The 20208-nt window shown below is 38.2% G+C and overlaps 1 protein-coding gene across 2 annotated transcripts in view; it reads left to right on the forward strand.

Annotated features, from left to right (window-relative positions):
• Hsd17b12 (hydroxysteroid 17-beta dehydrogenase 12) overlaps positions 1 to 20208 on the forward strand; it is a 127607-nt gene that overhangs the window by 64095 nt on the left and 43304 nt on the right. For both annotated transcript variants that reach the window (XM_027422412.2, XM_027422411.2), the window contains one exon: positions 18196 to 18303. In XM_027422412.2, coding sequence (XP_027278213.1) covers positions 18196 to 18303 — 108 coding nt within the window. The remainder of the gene's footprint in view (positions 1 to 18195; positions 18304 to 20208) is intronic.

A 20208-nucleotide genomic window follows, 5' to 3' on the forward strand; every position in this document is an offset into this window, starting at 1 on the left:
GCTTTGCTATTTGCTTATGTTCTGATTTTGACACACATATTCTAGTTGTCTAAGCTAGTATGAGACCCTGTCGTTCATCTGCCCAAGTGGTCAATCTAACCAACTGTAGCTTATTTCAGCTCCATTACTGTTAGTGATACAGTTGTTTAATGACATAGAGAACAACATCTGTAATATGGGTGGGTATTTTGTTGGAAATGTGCATACCTACCAATTAGTTGGCCCAGCCAAATTAGAATGCACTGGCTTGCATCTCCAATTAAGTCAGCTGCTTGAATGTTGCTCTTCTACAGCTGGCATGAGGCATGTGGGAGTGCCCTGTATCATGGCCAGACACTAGCTGTACCTCTTAATTAAAATGTTTGCCTGTATTTCTATAAAACAGTGAATGGTCTTTGCAATTGGATTATTGATGGTTCTGTGACTTTTGTATAAAAAGGCCCCCTTTTTGGGTTTTGGGGACGTGAGACCAAGGTACTCTGAAGTTAGTGTGTACCATTTAAGTGGACAGTTGTTTGTTTCTCCTCCTGCCTGTAGGCTTGTCAGTAGGTAATTGTAATTGAATTGTAAAAGAATTTGTAGAAAGACCTATTCTTTGAAATTTTCATTGAATGCAGTAATTTTATGTGGGACTTGCTTAATTTTTTTTAGCAGAAACAGATAGTACTTTGAAACTTTAATGGAAATGGTAACTTTAAAATGAAATTATGTATGTTCTTGTCAATTACCAGTTATTCTGTTAATCTCATTTGCCCATTACTTATTAAATATAGTTTTAGTTAGATACTAAACTTGAAATCACTTACTGAGGTGATTTAAACAACCTAGTCCATGGTTTTCCCTATCTGTCCTGCTGCTTTGGCATGTTAATATTGTTAGTTATTCTGCTTTTTTATGTTTAATGACCTTTGCATAAGTACTGTTATGGATTGGGGTTACTTAAACGTAAGCACTGCAGTATCAGCACAGTTGGTCAGATTGACAAAACTAAAGCACCAAGGGTTAAGGAGCTTATATGTCATGGATGTGCTGAACAAATTTATACAATTTAAAATTTGAGAATAGTTTATTTCTGAAACTTAGCATTCAGTGTATTCGACTACACTGGATAGTGGGTGATAGCTACATGGAAGCTCTGCTGAGGGCACTTTATTGAGTTTTGCATTCTTTTGAAAAGGGGCCTGTTGCAATGAATTTCAGAAACCATTGTTATGGAGCGCTCCCCACATTGCTGTCATTGCTTCCTTTTGACAGGGATGTATTTTTCCTCCTCATGTGTATGTGTATATCTTACTTTTCCTTCTCCTCAGAGAAAGACACATCTGCCTCTCTAAAAAGCCAGCCTTCTGTTGGACAACTTACTGTTGCTCAGAAACATACTTAAGTGCTGAGGACATTGAGTGTGCAACCTCTTAGCTGTTAAGTCTCTTGGCATACATAAAAAGAAATTCATATTGTTTACAAAGCAGTGGAGAACATTCACATGGCATTAACATTTGAAGATTCACATTATTTTCAGTAAGATGTATTTTTTCTGTTATTGACCTAGCCAGGTCTAACTACCCATTCTTAGTACGCCAATCAAAAGAGTGAAATGAAAGTGTAAAACAGAAAAAGGAAATTTATTCAGTATGGCCACATTGGAAAGTGGGACCAAGAGAGCTGTGAAGACAGTATTTAAAGACGATAGAAGTTTAAATAGAGCGACAAAGATATGCATATCTAATCTAAGCAGGCCATTAAGCTGTGGTCCTACCCACCTCAGGTCCATCATTTCTGGGCTTCAGTTTCATCCTGTAAAGTGGTCTGACAAGTTGTTAGAACTGTGTAGAATCTCTTTCAGGAAGACTAGTTTCCCCATCTGGCTGGTACTCTTTCTTTCTCCCATCATGAGGTTCCTGAGAAAATTGCCATTTCTTTAGGTTCCATTATTTCAATAGTCTGGTAGTCAGATTTGGTTACACTTCTAGTAGGGATGTTAATTCAGTATACACATTCTCCATTAATTTGCTTTTTGTGTCATAATAGAAACATTCCTGGAAGTATTAATACAAAGACCATTAGAACACAGGAGACCTGTGGAATGCTTATGTATAGGTCACTGAATAGTGTGGATGACTCCCAGCCTCTCCCCATTCATTACTCCTGCTGTCTTCCCCAAGCTCAATGGCTGCCTTAGCTTCTGCTGATATTTTTTATTTAGCTTCAGTTTCTTTGACTTTATACAACATTGCATAATGCAGATAGTTTTTATCTTGAAGTTTGATTTCAACAAGAATTGTTTCTGAAATTTTCCATATTTTCAAATGTAGCTATAGTTCATTTATTTTATTGACTTTACAGATATGCCATAATTTAGATTTCTTTTGCTGACATTTGAGTTCATTCCAGTTTGATACTATTAACAATAACAATCTTATGGTTTAGGAGCACAACACGTTCGGTTCTCATACTGGGTCTTAGTTCACCTAAGAGTGGATTCATATCCTTGAAGTGTCATGGCAGCATCTTTCTTATGAATATGGTGTTGCTGTTTTTCTCAGGTTCTTTGGTACACAGATAACAAATGTAGTGTTGTCGATTATGCTGTGCAAGTACAGTAATTGAGCCCAGATCAGCTCCTGTACCTTAAATCTCTCTGTATACAGTCACCTTAAAAGTAGAGCCAGATGCAACAATGATATCTGAGACTGTTAGTCTATTTTCATGTCTTAACTTCTGGTACTTTTTGTGAATTTCAAATCCATCAGGATACAGATATTTCAAAAGCTCACAGCCAACCTTTTTATTTATCTACTTTGAATTTTCATTCTAAAAGGTATATATGAGTTGGTTTACCAGAAGGTGCCCTTTGTTTGGCATGCTTCCAAGTGCTGAGTCACCAACAGCAAGAGACTTCAAAGTGCATCTTAAAGAGTGTTAACAATGACAGAGACTGAATATGCTGCACATTGCTTCATTAATTGGCAAGTTAGCTATCTTATAATCTCTTCTCTCATTCCAATTTTCTCATAAAAGTTCATTCTTGAAAATGTCATAGAACAGATGTATATTGATAGACAATATTTATTTCTTTCTTTTCTTTTTTTTTCTTTCTTTTTTTTTTTTTTTTTTGCATTACTTTCTTTCCAGCAACCATTCTGTTGGGTTGGAAGGAAAATCCCAAGCACTCCAAAATGATAGGCTCGCTGACTTGGTCCTAAATGACAGTCTTGACTCAGTTCACACTAGACAGTAGGATTACTGGTGGATACTTTCAGCATTCCTCAGGAACCTGTGAAGCTGTTTTTGTCTATCAGGAAAAGCCACTTCCCTATCTCTTCTTCCTCTGGTGGATGAGGCATCTGGCTCTCTATTGACATTTGTCTATGGTGTTTATCAAAGCCAGTGCTAGTCTGCAGACTCTGGTCTCTATCACATGCACTTGCTATATATCTCAAAGCCTATACTAGCATTTTGGCCCTTCTTAACTCTTCCTCTACCTTAAACTCCTAGGCTGCTCCAGTCCATCGGCTTCTCTCCCTATAACTACGCATCCTCCTTATAACTTGCATGATTCCCTTCTCCACTATTCTTGCTCTTTTCTCGTTTGCTATTCTCTCTTTGGCAGATAGCACCGACCATGAGCAGTCTGCTTCTTTTTTCTCTGCTGTGGACTCTTCCAGATGCCTCTGGATGTTCTCTCTCTTACAATAAAAACCATCCCTCTAATGGAATGGCTATTTCCATGGTTTCCTTACTGTTCCCTCAGTACTAAAGTGCTGTTAATTAAATTTTTCTTGTCCCGATTATAACTGACTTTATCTAGAAGGGCTTAGTTATCATTTAACATAGCAACATTTTCTCTGGGACTTCTGTACAAGGCAGCTGGCTGTTCTTGTTAGATGAAGGAAATGAAGTATGGCTACACAGAATCTGAGAAATGGAATTGTATCTAAGAATTAAGCATCCACACTGCTGGTTTGTAACCCTCTGTGAATGGGAATGAATCTGTGGTAATGATTACTTTTTCTTGGGTAGAGCAAATCCTCATGGGAAGATAGGCTGTTTCTAATTGTTCTTATGAATGATTTGGGGGAGGAAAATAAGATTCTCCTAAGTTACTTCCATGATGTTTAGAAGTCTCTTGAGGAATGTTTTAGGGAGAAAATTTTGTCTTAGTAGATTTAAAGAATATTTTTGAATGAAAACAAGAAAGAAAGAAAGAAAGAAAGAAAGAAAGAAAGAAAGAAAGAAAGAAAGAAAGAAAGATGACTATTCCTAAGTATGGTAGGGGAGGTTTATTAATCTCTGTATCTCCACATGGACTTGGCTTTCCAATGATGTCCAGGTCTCTTCCTTCCTTGATAGCTACAATAAATTCACTCCTATCTGCTACACCTGGGAGGGACATGAAAGTACATTCTAAGAACAACTCCTTGTCTTATTGAAGAAACTGTGGTCACCAAGACTCTTGTCTTGATTTCTTGGAGTTTTCTTACAAGCACTAAGAATTCCCCCATACAACTCTGTTCTTGGATGTGTTCAGACAAATAATGTGTTGAAATTTTGAAGCAGAATGGAATTTCATACAGTGGTACATCACACAGAATGTCAAAATTCTTGTTCATTAAAAAGGGAAAAACAAGCCGGGCGTTGGTGGCGCACGCCTTCAATCCCAGCACTTGGGAGGCAGAGGCAGGCGGTTCCCTGTGAGTTCGAGACCAGCCTAGTCCACAAGAGCTAGTTCCAGGACAGCCTCCAAAGCCACAGTGAAACCCTGTGTCAAAAAACAAAAAAGAGAGAGAGACAGAGAGAAACAGCAAGTTTCAGTGGGAAGAACCTGGCAAACACCCCATAAGAAGAAGTTAGAGTAATGGGACAAGTCAGAATCCCATTATTATGGAATCCCAGACTCCCATACCTGATGGAATGCAGTGAGAAGCACAGGTGGCTTCTGTGCTGTTCCTGCAAAAGGTACAGGGCCTGAGTCTAACATGGCAAATGAACATCCAAATCTAGAGCACTGAAGGCACTTGGCCTGTAATCTCTATCGGATCAGAGTATGAAGATCAAAAACTGAAAATACTGTTCCAGGTTGCATGAAGCTGACAGTGGAAGCTGACAGCACAAAGTATGCTACTCTCAATACTTCTGCTATGAAGACCGTTGGAAAAGTTGGTAAATATTAAATAGCCTTTGAAGATTAGGATACAGCACCGAATCAGGTGTCATTTCTTGATCTGGTGGTTTTATTAGGTGACTGTCTTCAGCAAGTACATACTAAACAAGTGTTATCAAATGGTATAGTCTCTCGATTCTTCTACTGTTACTTCTAAAAATTTATTGAGGACCCAAAAGCCTGTGTTTATGTGTAGTACAACTATTAATGTTTGTTGTCTTACTTAGTCAAATGGGAGATTTAAAAGCATTTATTTAAAACAACAGTAAATCTGTTATATGTTAATGGAAAACTTTGGGGGGGCAATAACTTTTGAAACAAAATGGAGTGAGTGGAATGGCATTGGTATACATACTTAAAAAAAAAAACACTCCTTATTGTTTTACTTAATAAAATATGGTTGGATTTGCTTATCCACTTCTACAGTTTGTTATTTTGACTGAAGTGTAAAAAGAAAATCTAGCTTTCAATAGATAGGTAGCAAAAGATTTTAATAGCTTCTTCAAGTAATTATGGGTATTCTTTTGATATATCAAAAGTGGATAATTAGGGCCTAGCTAGATGGCCAATGCATGCAAAGTTTGTACCTGAGTTTGTACAAAGATGACCTGAGTTTGCATCCTAGGCCCCACATAGTAGAAAGAGAGAACTCATGCTAACACTTGTCCTTTGACTTCTACAAGCACTCTGTGACATTCATATACCCATATATTACAATTTTTTAAAAGTCTAGATGGAGTTTTCTTATAAGTTTCTTCCATTATGAAGTCAGAAATAATAGTAATGAAATCTTTATAGTTGGTCACATTAAAACTCATTGTGTACTTATACCTGGAATAGGTGTTGTATTTGCTATGATTTTTTTTAGCCTCTGGGAAATGTTGATTTTTGAATTTTGTAGATTTTTCCCAGTACTAGTACATTATGGACTCATTGCAAATGTGAATATCAACCCCTTTCTCATCAGAAAAATCTTTTCCCCCCCTCAGACTTGTGGTAGATATAAGTCTTCCAAAACTGATTTTTATTTAAAATGCCAAAATTTTATCATGGACAACAAATAGGATTGCTTGCTTTTCTTGAAGCGGCAGGTTTGTTTATTTTTGATACAGTATCTGTCAAAGTAAATATGGTTTTGCTACTTGTTCTTATAGTTCACTGATTTTGCATGATAAGAGAGTCACCTGGGTGTTGAATCTTTTACCTTCATATAGCCATTGTATTAGATACACAGAAAGAATGTATCATCCCATTTTATTATGTAGAACTTTGAAAATATGTATACAAATGATAGACATGCAGTAAAATTAATAATTTTAGTGCTTGATCAGGGAACATATTTGAATGAAATTGACTTTTGCCTTTTTGCTACAAATAGATGAAGGATTCAGGGACCTCTAGTACATTGGGTACCACTGCTTTGATTGGCCTCACCCACCATGGCTCTTTAACACAGTGAAGACAGCAGAGAATGCCTTGGTATTTTGCCTTTCATTGGCTATGGATTTTGAGGATCACCACAACAAAGTAGTTCTGGATGTTGAGCATTATGGCAGCAGTTTAAAATGACTCAGAAATGGGGATTCACTGTACAATACTTTAATCTGAGATTATTTTAAGAATACATAATGTTTTTTCAAACATTGAAAATGGTATTTATGAGAATAATAATTTGCAGACTTTAGCAATATGCCAGTAAGTCTCGTACAGAATGAATGACATAATGTTCTTGGCACATAGTTAATTTGAGGTAACCAATTGCTGTAATAATTATTGTTCTGATGGTAGGATATTAACTGCAGCCCCACACATTTTACATGGTACTGTGTGTCCTTTAGGGCATCCTGTGGTCAGAATAATGTGTGCTGAGTTGTTATTCTTGGTTTGACAAATGAGACTGTACATCAAAGATACCTTTGCTTTTATTTTGTTTTACTGTATGAAAGCTATGCCCTTAATAGTGTAAATGAGGATGGGTATTGGGTATGTTCTGTGTTGAGTAGAAAGATGGTTCAACTCTTGGCAAATGTTGTTTAAGGGGTCAATGAAATGCCTCTTCAGGTAAAGGTACTTGCCCCCTAACGTTATGACCTGAGTTCAATCTCCAGAAGTCATATAGTAGAAGGAGAGAATTGACTTAGAAAAATTGTCCTCTTCTTAGACCACATGGACAGTTAATAAATGTAACAAACAAAAACAAAATAATTATACTATTTTAAAAGCATTAATTACATACTTGGTAGGTGGAAGACCATAATTTCAAGATCAGCTGATTGTGGTGGTCATGGCTTTAATTCCAGCACTCAGGAGGCAGAGGCAGGCAGATCCCTGAGTTCAAGGCCAGTTTAGTCTACATAGGGAGTTCCAGGTCAGCCAAAGCTACATAGTGGAACCCATGGGGGCTGGGGAGGGAGCATAAGGTCTTGGCTGCACAGTGAGTTCTAAGCCACCCTGAGCTACTTGGTATCCCATGGTATATTGTAACAGAATAATAAATACTTGTTTTAGCTTGTGATTTTGATTAAATTTAATTTTTTTAAAAATTTCTTTCATAGGAAAGGAACTGACAGAGATTGCCCCTGCCTCTGTCTCCTGTGTGCTGGGTTTAAACAGTGCTATACAGAGAAACCCTGTTTTGAAAAACAAAAACAAACAAAGAACTGAAAGAAATTAAAGCAATTGTTAAGCATCTTTCTTCTGACTACCTCAGTGAGATTGGGAATTTAACTTAGTTTAACTTGCCAAGTCCTGGGTTTGATCCCCAGCACAGTAAAACAAAATAATCCCTTATGGTCTACCCCTCTCCCCCAAACCAAAGCAACAGATTCAGATCTTGCAAAGCATATCCCAGGCAAGATTTCACAAAACCAGAATGGATCCTTTTACATAGTAATACTAAAAGACAAATTACTTTTAGAAACATATTAGCTCGTGCATTCTTTTAGAAGAATGGTGCTATGAATATCTGCTTTCTACATTTATCTGTCCTTATGCTTTAAAAAAGAGGAGAGGAATATTATGGTAGATTACAAAAATAACTTTTATTGCCTTCTAACTTGATTTTTAGTTCGGTTATCCTGCATGGCTCATATCTCATTTCATTTTTCAGGCCAACAAAGAGAAGAAAAACCCATTCTACTAAAACATACAGAAACATTGTATTACATGATGTAAGAAAACCGTGAGATGTAATCACAGGATCTATAAGACCAAGAGGACCTTTTTAGCTGGAAAATATAGTAACCAGTTTTCTAAAGCAAATGGATAAAACCACTGTGTTCTCTTTCCCTAAAGCTGGGCAGCTAATGGTCCTGCACTGGCCTGTCTCCTGTCTCCTGCCTCTGTGGCTGTCTATGCTCAGATCCCTCCTCTGTGGGAACTAATGAAGCAAGTGCTTAGTCCTTTCTCTGCTACCTGTTGCTCTTTATAATAAGCCATGGGTCCTCTATTCTACCCCATGTCCTTCCTGAAAAACAGATGTGATCTTGTCACTGCCTGGCTTACTAGTTACAACATAGAGGTTGCTAAGTACTTGCAATACCAGGTAAATGTAAACTTGCCATGGGTTTGTACATGGTCCCACCGTCCATGCTGGAAGAGCCCATTCTTGTTTAATGGTCTGCTGTCACTACTCTGAAAATCTTAGTCATTTTTTAACGAAGGCTCTACATTATTTCCTACTGAGTCCTGTGAATTCTGTAGCAGGTTCTGCCTGCTATCCTGACACCTGCAACCTTCACCAGCTTCTTCCTACAGTGTTCTTTTTTTTTTTTTTTCTTTCCAGGTCTCCCTATGTACCACACATGGCATCCACAGGGATTCTTGTAATGTGTGCCCCCCCCCCAGTATCTGCCTTTTTCTACTTTTCTGGGTGGCTAGTTCCTATTTTAAATTTTTAAAAACTCCATGCAAATGTCATGTCCTATTTAAAAATTGCACTCAGCATGAGCATGATGCTTTCTATTTGATAATCTCTTCACATTGATTAGAACAGTATATGTCTCTTTCACCAATTGAGGGTATTAGCTGTTGTCCTCAGGGTGAAGCCTAGCATGGAGGTGCTACTCAATGTGTTTCTTGAATTTATTCAGTCACAACTCATATACACCAGGTACAGTCGAACACTTGAGTGATAAAGATGAAAAACAACAGCAACAAAACCCAGACACGAACTCCCACCCTCATGCTACAGTTTCAGAGCAGGTGCTCTGCTGGCTGCAGATGCCTCTTGTAGAAATGAGTGTTAGCCTGCCTTTAATTTCAGGTCATGGTAGAACAGGCATCTTTTGCTTCCTTTACTAGTGACGGAATGCCAGTTACAAGTTCTGAGATGTCCATAACCTTGCATTTGGGATCTGTTCTCCTTAATGCTGTCTTGTGGATGTCAACCATGTCTTGGGCTTCTTTTATCAAATCTGAGACATTGTTGATGACAAGGCAGCTGTGCCATTTATAAGGACTGTGGTGATTTAAATAAGAAGGGCCCCCATAGACTCATATGTTTGAATGCTTAGTCATCGGGGAGTAGACTGTTTTAAAGGATTAGGAGGTGTTGGAAGCGGTATACCACTAGCGATGGACTTTGAGGTTTTGAAAGCCTGAGCCAGGTCCCCCCCCCCCTCACTTTCTCCCCCTGTGGACAAAGATGTAGCTCTCAGATACTTCTCCAGTATCAAACCTGTTTGTGGTGGTATTTATGATTTATTAAAGCATGCCTGAGGATTCAGAAAGCAAAGCTATAAAGATCAGGTGGTGGTGGTACACACCTTTAATCCCAGGACTCAGAATTAAGAGGTAGGTGGATCTCTGTTAGTTCAAGGCCACACTGACTTACAGAAAATTGATCGAGTCCTAAAAGAAACACAAAGGTGATCTCACACTTGCTTGGGATCACATGCCTTTAATCCCAGCACTTGGGAGGTGAAGACAGGAGGATATGGCTGGGTGGAGAAAGGAATGTAAGGAGGAGACAGGAATTCAGAGATTTTGCCTCTTAAGATCCATGGAGACAGGGTTGCCAATTCAAGTGGGGAGAGGTAAGATCTACTGGCTTGGCTACTTTGCTTCTCAGATCTTCAGCTTGAAGCTTGAACCTCAGTGTCAGTCTCTAGGTCTTTTCTTTTTCGTGCTACACCTGTTTGTCACCATGTTCTTGTCTTGATAATGGATAAAACTTCTGAAACTATATGCAAGCCCCAATTAAAAGCCCAAATTAATTAAATTCTTTTTTAAGTGTTGTTTTGGCTATGGCATCTCTTCACAGCAATAGAACAGTGACTAAGTCAAACACTAAGAAAGCAAACTTGTCATCAGTTGTAAAATGTTATGATTCCAAAGATCAAAAGTGAATAAAAATGTACCTCTTTGAGTAGATGAATATAGTGATTCAAAAGTCTGATTTAAAGCAAATAGAGTCATAGAACTAGCTGGGAAAGCTAAAAATAGACTACTGTGACGTGAATCCCACAATTTTAAAAGTAGAGTTGTATGTTCATGGCCAGCATTGGGGGGAGGGGGATAGAGAGCTGTTGCAGAATTAACAACATAAATAGTACCTACAGCAGCCTGTAGTAAGGAAGAAACAGCTATTCACCAGACCACATTTTTTGTAGACATTCATACCATCTTATATAGACACAAGAATACACTTGACTTTAAGAGTTTAATGAGGGACATTCAACATGCTATCACTGGGTGTCTTTCCAGGAACCATGCAGGATGGATAACATCTTCTATGCTTCATAGGCCAAGAAATGGAGTGAAAACTCAAAGACTTGAGTGAGTGGCCCTCTGTCCACCACTGCTGGAACTAGCACTCAAGTCCTGAGCTTCCACTTGCATCTCATCCATTCCCAATGAACTCTGTTTCTGTGCTCCTGGCAATATCATCTTGTAACCTGAAGCACAGTAATGGGATTTTCTTTTTCTGTTTCATTTTCCCACCTCTCTAAACAAACAAGTCATTCAGGTATTTCCCTTGGCAGGTAAGTTTTTTACATGGAGAATATAGCATCTTTTCTTCAAGAGAGGCCTAAGGAAGTGTAGAGTTCAGCTTTCAAAGAATGAAGATATCCGTGCCATGAGGGTGAAGCAGGCCTGTGTGTGAAGTCTTTATTGCCAGTGCTCCTTTTAGTTGCAAGCAGTGGAATGAATAAAATATTACAACCTTGGCTTCAAATAAAGAAATCCTTGTTTGGGGATGTAATCCTGATGAACTGTGATTAATTTTTGGGTTTGACTGAAAGTGGGTCTTTTCACAAGAGATTTAAAGTATCATATTTTTTCAAGGGCATTGACAAGAACAGATCATTATGTATGTAGTATCTCTGATAATTATAACTAAAGGAGCCTCCTAGCATGGAGTTAGATCTGTCATTCTCTGTTGGGTATAATCACTTTTCCTCCAGAGCCACAAAAGGCCACACTCTAGGGGGAGATGTGGAGATTCCTTATCCCAGGAGATAAGGTTGGAGGATGTGACCAGATCTGAAGGTTAAAAAAAGGAGACAGTAGTAAGGATTTGGTTAGGGAACTTATTAGCCTTTGTTTTTTCCCCTTAAAACAATAGAAATAGTACAAAAGACTTGTATTTTTTCACTTCTCTAAATATATAAAATGTGTAATTTTGTATGAAAATGAAGTTTCTTTTAAACATGCAAGATATGTTTGTACTTAAATAAATCTTCATGAATTTAGACCTAAAATTGGTGATCACTAACTGTGACACTGTTTGCCTAAGAACCTCTCACTCACTTTCTAGGACTGGGGTAGGGAAACTAACCCATGACAAATAGCCTCATCCTTCCCATCTGAGCTCCCTAGGTTATTCTTCACTTTCTAAGGGATCTTAGGATTAAAATGTTTTTAAATTTATGGAAGGATTAACAGAGAAAGAATTGAGTTGTCTAAAATTTATCTTGTAGAACAGGTCCTACAGGTACATAGTTTTAATTCTATAGGGGAAGTTCAAGAAGTATTGAGAAGATGGCTTCTTGAACCAGCTATGCTTGCCTCCATATTCTTTTGGCTTCCATAGCAGTGAGGTCTCTGCTGCATGCCAGATACCACACTATTCTCTGGGAAAACAAAGAATAAAAATGATTCCTGTTCAGTAGGAAATAGAGACTTAATGCTAAATACACATGGTGTGTGCCTGATAAGGTTATATAGGTCTCCAGGGATATGCCCAAGAGGAAGAAGCTTTTCCTTGAAGGAGGGAATCATTAAAAATATGTCTACACATTGTGTGAATTGAGCTTACAAAAAAGATGGGGGAAAGTAATAAGAATTTCATAGTGGATTGTATTAGTTAGGGCTCTCTAGAGGAACAAAAGTTACTGTGTGTGTGTGTGTGTGTGTGTGTGTGTGTGTGTGTGTGTGTGTGTGTGTACACATTATGAAGGAAATTTATTACAAATTTATTATAGGCTGTGGTCTAGCTAGTCCAACAATGGCTGTCTACCAAGAATCCAGTTGTTGTTTGGTCTTCAAAGCTGAATGTCTCATCTGGTCTTCAGTATATGCCAGAATCCTGAAAGGGTAGGCTCTAATGCCAATGAAGGGATGGATTTGCTAGTGAGAGCGAGAGCAAGCAGGTAAAGAGAGACCAAGCTTTCTTCTTCCATATCCTGCATATAAGCTGCCTGTAGAAGGTGCGGCCCAGATTAAATGTGGATCTTTCCACCACAGAGATCCAGATTAGAAGTGAGTCTTCCCACTTCATAGGTGTGCCCAGTCATAGGGGTTTTAGTTAATTCCAGATGTGGTCAAGTTGACAACTAAGAATAGTTACCACATGGATGGAATCTGAAACATACTAGGGAACGCAGATGTATTGTGGCAGAGTTAGGGACCATGGAGAGGAAGTAAGTTCTTTCTGTTTTATTGACAGAAAACTTACAAATATACAAGATGATGTAAGTTGGACATTATTTCTAGTATTTTCATACTTAATATCCCCACCTACTTGGGGGAGAGATTTGAAAGAAATCTTCCAAAAGTATATAGTTATTAGACGAAAGAGACACAAGTTCAGAATTTATCAGTTTGTTCAACAAAATGAAAGTAACAAGCACAGACTAGAATGCTGTTAAACATTAGATTTTTTTCATTCATTCATTTGGACCAAAATGTGTTAGTTTTTATGTAAAAGGAACTCCTTTTACATAAACTCCATCAGCATCTTCAGCATATGGAGGATTCAGTTCCAGACTAGATCTCAGACTCATGATACTCTGAAATACTCTGATACAGCAACTAGGCTGCACCATCAGAATACACATACTTAATGTCATGGAATGGCTGCAACATAGAGTACCGGTACTTACAGGTCATAAGATGGCTGTAGCATCAAAGTACCCATACTTAACAGGCCATAGGATGGTTGCAGCATCAGCGTACTTGTACTTACAGATCATGAATGAGTGCCACATCATAGTACCCTTTGAGCTATCTCCCAGCCTCCACAATGGAAATTTTAAATTCTTAAGAATCTACAATGATAAGATTTCTCCTTGAATAAATGAAAAGCTTAAAGAGAATACCACATAGTTATTTTTTGTAAATTAATTGAGAGATTAATGCAAACTCAATAAAAACTATAAGCAGATGAGGATAAGCAGAAGTTTTTGGAAGAGAAGATCAACCAAGGATTTTTGTCCAACTGAAAATATTAAAACCTGTCTTGAAGCTTGTATAACTAACTAACATCAGGCTATTATGAAAGGAAAGAAAAAGTAACAAGTGACTAGTATGATACTCATTTGTTTCCTAGCTCTAATTTAGTAAGGAGCCTGGGAGGTACAGCTATCTAGTGGCTTTGCATTCCATCTGTGATCATTCCTTGGATGTGGACCCATCAGAAAGGTATGATCTTGGGCCCGACAATCCCAGAGGGACTGTCTGCTCCCCGAACTGCTGCTGTCGTTGGGACAACAAGAATTTCCTGTTGAAGCAACTGACCTGGCTCATCCCATGCCTACAGCAGTCTCCAAAATCTATTGTATGTTTATCCTACTTGCCTGTTCCTATTGATTTTATTTTTTAATAGCTCCTACTGGAAGATATTTGACATTAGCTGTGTCATTCCTTGGGTCTCTGTAGGGTAAGAAGGGACAGGGATCAGAGTGGCCGCTAATCAGTCATTCTAAGGCTTTGGTGTTGTAGTTCTTATTCTTCCCCAGAAGATGGCTGCTGCTGAACTGGATGCGGACTGGTGGTCTGAGGAAAATCTTGGGTTGGGGAGGCAATGAAGTAAAGGTGGTATTTACAGTTACTTATATTTTGTAGGTAGTGGTAGATGTTTCTGTTCATGGTGCTTACTCAACCCTTGTGCTGTGTAAAGTTAGTTAGTTCTTGCATGTCTTGTTTATAGGGTCAGAAGCAAAAGTTGAGAGTAGGGGAATGACATGCTTAGCTTGGAATTATTTCCCTAGTTTCTTAAAAAGCTAGCCACTTCCTCCCAGTGGATATATCTAGAAACAAACAAACAAAAACAAACTCCTGTACCTAAGCTCAGGGAACATTGTGGAAGGGGGGTGTGAAAAGATTTACATAAGAGTCAGAAGATAATGGAATTTTCTTCGAGATTGTGTCTACTAATAATATCAGAAGCTACTCATAAAGGCTTACCAACATGACTACCTAAACAGGAGCTGAACAAGGACAGCAGAAATAGACATGCCAAAGTGGATGGGGTAAATCTCACAGGGCCTCAACCCTACACAAAGAACTATAGCCAACTAAGAAATTCTGAGAATAGGAGAAATACTCTTCCCCAGGGACGAATACACCCATTGGTCATCTAATACCAAATGGCCAGCACTAAAAATACACATATAACATTATACAGACTGAGCAGGTTGTATTTAAGAATATATATATATATGCATTTAACAACATCAATGATAAAAGAGGCCATGAATTTGAAAATACCAAAGAGGGGTATGTGGGAGGGTTTTGGAAGGAGGAAAAGAGAAGGGGGAAATTATATAATTATGTTATAGTCTCAAAAAAAAAGAAAAATAAAACAAATGCTAGTAGTCACTTAACCATATTAGTGTTTTAGGACATGTGCACTTCCCATCTGAGTGCTTAGGCACAGAGAGGAGTTTTTCTCCAGGTCTGATGTGCACTGCTATTTTCACACAGTTTGGTGAATGTAGGACCTATTCCTGGAATCCTAAAGGCCTGGCCGTGGGCCTGGTCAAGAACATGATCTGCAGAAAGGAAATGTAATAGATGTCTTCAGGATTCTTCTGGAAAGGTATTCCTGTCAGTGAAAGGGATTTAGCACAGAATTGTCCATCTTCTTCCACTGGACATTGTCACCAGCATGTGATACTGGGAATGGCCCTCATTAAATCAAGGAGAGTGAACGGAAGGAGATGAGAACACAACAGGGAATCTGTGATCACATAAGTCAAAACAGAGCCTAGTTCTTGTCTAGTAGAACTCAGTTCTACTGGGGGCAGATAGACAAGCAAGTACATACTTTATTAGAAGCAAAGGTGTTGGTGATGCTAAGGGAAGGGTAGTTGTATGTTTCAAAAGCTGGGCAAGCCAGGCTTCTCTGAGAAGGTAATATTTTCTCAAGGACCCAACAGAGATAATGATGAACAGCATTCCAGACAGAAGGAAAAGGAGGTGCAATTTGCCCTGAATGTATTTAGCACATGTTGTGTTCAAGGAACTATGAGGAGCCCTGTGCCTAGAACCGGGGAGTAGTAGGAAGAACAGCTGGAGATGAGCAAGAGAAGTAGCAGGCTACTTTCCAAGGACTTTCAGCTCTTTGTACAAGTAAGGTGGATTATATGTAGAGGTTTGGGAAGAAGAGGAGGAGGAGGCCTGTGGTAGAGGCAGTGGCAATAAGCTACAAAGAAGAAGTAGTGCTTTCTGGACCAGAACATAATTTGAGGTCACCCAGGAGTAAATTCAAAACTTTTAATTATCTTGAAAAACTTACAGCAGGAGCCAAGTTGACTGTTCCAGTGTGAATGCAAAGAAGGCTTCATGGAGTTCTTCACTCTTTCCAAAAGTCCATCAAATAGATTTTAGCATCATGTATATTCAGTGATACACACTAATGCATGCGCCTTCAACAAATCTCTGTGATATGAAGGGTGAATTTAACTGAATGGTGTGTTGGGGCTTTTGTTTCTAGAGATGTTTGCTTAGTACTCAGTGGCTATGTGGGGGGAAATTCACTGCTTTTAAAATCAAATAGCTGTAAGTATTTTATTCTTGAATAAAGTTTTACATTGAATACAATGTAGCTTTTAGTTGTTTGTGTTGGGGACTTGTTTTTCCATGTTAACCTTTGACTGTTTTAAAGTGAGTGTTAAGTAGAGGAGGGAGTTCTTTGAGGTATTTTCTAGTAAGACATAATTGGTCCAGCAATAAGTGACAGTTTATTCTCCAATACATGAACCTTACTGACTATACAGGAACAGTGTGCTTACCTTTAACACCAGGAAAGGTATCTCTTGTTCAATTCTTCTCTCCAAGTTATATATACATGGATTTCTATATGGGGTCAATATTTTTCATTGAGTCTAACTAAACCTCAAATCTGTCACAAGTCAGTGCTTTGGTTTAGCCACAAATCCTTTGAATCAAGAATGGACACTTCCTATGAGTATTCATCATGAGAACTACATGATGAGCTCATTAACTTCCACTGAAGAAAGGTCTTCATTTTTAGAAGCATGATTTTTTTTTAATTTTATTTATTAGTTTATCAAGACAGGGTTTCTTTGTAGCTTTTGGAGCCTATCCTGGAACTCACTCTGTAGACCAGGCTGACCTCAAACTCACGGAGATCTGCCTGCCTCTGCTCCCTGAGTGGGATTAAAGGTGTGTGCCACCACCGCCCAGTAGAAACAGAATTTTAAAAATGGATTCTTTTGAATTACCCCAAGTCAAAGAAGAATATTCTTAGCCTTTTATGGGATGGAAGGGCAGGTAATAGAGGTAGGGAAGGCCTAGCATTTGTGAATTGCCTCCTGTACCAGTAGTTACTTCATTGTTGCAGAGGATGCTGAGGCTCCTAGATGTCTGTCTTGCTCATAGTCATGCTATAAAGAAGTAGGGAATGAGATTAGCATCTATGTCTGGGTGACCTCAAAGCCCACATTCTTCAAAGGGTTTGGTTAGTGAAGGTGGAAATAAACATTGTAAGCTACCCTTGATGATTATGTTTCTCTAGGTCTCACTCTTATTTCCATCATCACCTCTTGGGACCTTAATGGCCTTGAGAAAAGGACAGATCGAGGTCATTTTTATGTCACTTTGTATATTTATTACTGTGCACTTTTTGTTGCTCTTTAAATGTGTGACTTAACCAATCCAAAAACCCAGTAAGATCACATTCCTCTTAGTAAGATGAACTTTTTCTTTAATGTATTACACTTTAAGATACTTTACAACAGAGCTGGGGAAGTGGTTCAGCAGTTAAGAGCACTGGCTGCTCTCCCAGAGGACCTGGATTCAATTCCCAGCACCCATATGGCAGCTCATATCTGTGTGTAACTCTAATTCCAGGGCATCTGGTTCCCTTACACAGACATACATGCATGCAAAACACCAGTGCACTTAAAAAAAAATAAATCCTTTTTAAAGGCTACTTTATAACATAAAGACTTCTTCCTGAGATTAAGAGGCATCAATTTGCAATTAAAATCACAAGGAAGTAATATTTAAGGAGTATATAATATTATGTTATGAATCCTGTTTTGTTGTTTGTGCCTGAGTCTGAAAAACTAGTTACCATTATTGATTACAAGAGAAGAATTGACAAGGCACACCAAGGCAGCCCATTGATGATGTTGGGACTTTTAATTGCTGAACTATTGTCTTGTTGACTTTCTATCATCTCTTAGTCTCATGATTGCTTAAAATTATCCTGCTTTAAATGTCATATCAAATTGGGGGAAAAAGTTTGAAAGGATAATTTTATCCAGTGATTTAATCATAATTGCATGTATTAATTTTCCTTTTTGCTCATCATTTGTCCCCCCCCTTTTTTTTTCTTGCAGAAGAAAAATTCAAAGTGGAAACAAGGACCATTGCTGTTGACTTTACATTGGATGATATTTATGATAAAATTAAGACAGGCCTGGCTGGTCTTGAAATTGGCGTTTTAGGTTTGTATTTTTGCCACATTTATGGCCTATCTTGTTCATTCTTTGGTTTTTCACTGTGTCTTTATTTTCTCCTTGGAAGTTAGATGGTTACTGATCCAGTTGGTCAATAGTGGATACTAACCTGTATATACTTGAAGCTTTGTCTTTACAGTTTGGTTATTCTTCTTGTTTGCTTTACTTCCAGTCCCAGCCACTCTGTATATATTAGCAACAGTGAAAGGTTGGGCTTGATAGTGGCACCTGTCATCCCAGGACTCAGGAAGCAGAGGCATGTTTGTATGATAGCTTTCCTTTAAGGTTTATGATGCTGACCATTCATGGCTAAGGAGATGAAGACCTGGGAAAGTTGATCATTCTTGGTCCCTGCAAAGCTTTTGTAGATACTGTTCAGTCTCAGCCCCATGAAATGTTAACACCACAGAAATAATGTTTTTATCTATGCTTTATACAAAAAAGAACTTCCATATGCACTCTGTTTTAGAGTTTCTATTTCTGTAAAGAGACCATGACCACGACAACTCTTATAAAGGGAAACATTTAATTGGGGTTGGCTTATAGTTTCAGAGGTTTAGTCCATTGTCTTCATGGTAGAATGCAGGCAAACAAGTTGCTGGAGAAGGAGCCATGTTTTCTCCCTTTGGGAAAATAAACCTCAGTTGAAAATGCATGGTATTGAGAGACTTGGAATTTGTCTAAAGTGACAGAAAGCTGTCTATGTCCTTACATAGTATAGTGTTCTATAGGAAAGGCAACAATGAGCAATTTTTTTTTTTTTTTTTTTTTTACCTGGGATAGGGCATACTGTAACAAAAGCTGGGGGAGTTGATAAAAGGGGACATAATTATGACTTGGTTTAGCCAGTAGGGTTAGCAAAAGGAAGATTCCAGAAATATAGGAAGTAGAAGAAGCATGACTTAATGACAGGTTTCAGATGGCACAGAAGAAAATCTATAGGTGACATTTTAGTAAAATGAACTATTGAGAAACCATCTAGGGGTGAGGCTCATTTAAGTTTGTAGTACCTCTAGGACAGTGGTTCTCAACCTTTGGCCACGACCTCCAAAACCATTGGAAAACACAAGTATTTATATTACAATTCATAACAGTAGCAAAATACACTTATAAAGTAGCAATAAAGATAATTTTATTGTTGGGGGGTCACCACAACATGAGAAACTGTATTAAAGTGTCACAGCACTAGGAAGGTTGAGAACCACTGCTCCAAGTGGTATTGTAGATAGTTGGAAAGGTATATCCAAATTTCACAGTAGATAGCTTGGAGACTGATTATCTAAGACTAGTTTTTCACTGGAGCAGCAAGATTGGAGAATTCAGGGAGAATTATCTTATAAAGGGAAATATTTAATTGGGGTTGGCTTACAGTTTCAGAGGTTTAGTCTATTGTCTTCATGCTAGCATGCAGGCAGACAAAGTGCTGGAGAAGGAGCCATGTTTTCTCCCTTTGGGCAAATAAACTCTGTGGATTGCCCTTCTGTCATCTACGGCCACCAGTGGTGTGGAGAATGAGTTTTCTTTGCATGAGTTCAGCTCTCTTCAGTAGAGCTGTAATACAAGTTACATATGTTCTAGTAAGCTCACATGTTAAATATATTTTTAAGAATTTCAAACTGTGTATTTTGATCATATTCTCCCACTATTCCTGATCTTACCTAATTCTCCCCATATCCTCTCATCCCCTCCCATTTTCTTGTCTTCTTTACAAAAGTAATAGCCCATGAAGCCTAATTTCTGCTGACCATTGGTATAAGACAATGTTAGAGCTTGGACAACCTACCAGGGAGTAGCCCCACATTTTGAGACAGATAAAAATAAACAGATGGACTTTATTTATAATAATGTCTTTTGTTTGAACTTAACTATATCCAGAACATTTAACACATTAGC

The sequence above is a fragment of the Cricetulus griseus genome, chromosome 6, assembly GCF_003668045.3.
Source record: "Cricetulus griseus strain 17A/GY chromosome 6, alternate assembly CriGri-PICRH-1.0, whole genome shotgun sequence".
NCBI classification, from domain to species: domain Eukaryota; kingdom Metazoa; phylum Chordata; class Mammalia; order Rodentia; family Cricetidae; genus Cricetulus; species Cricetulus griseus.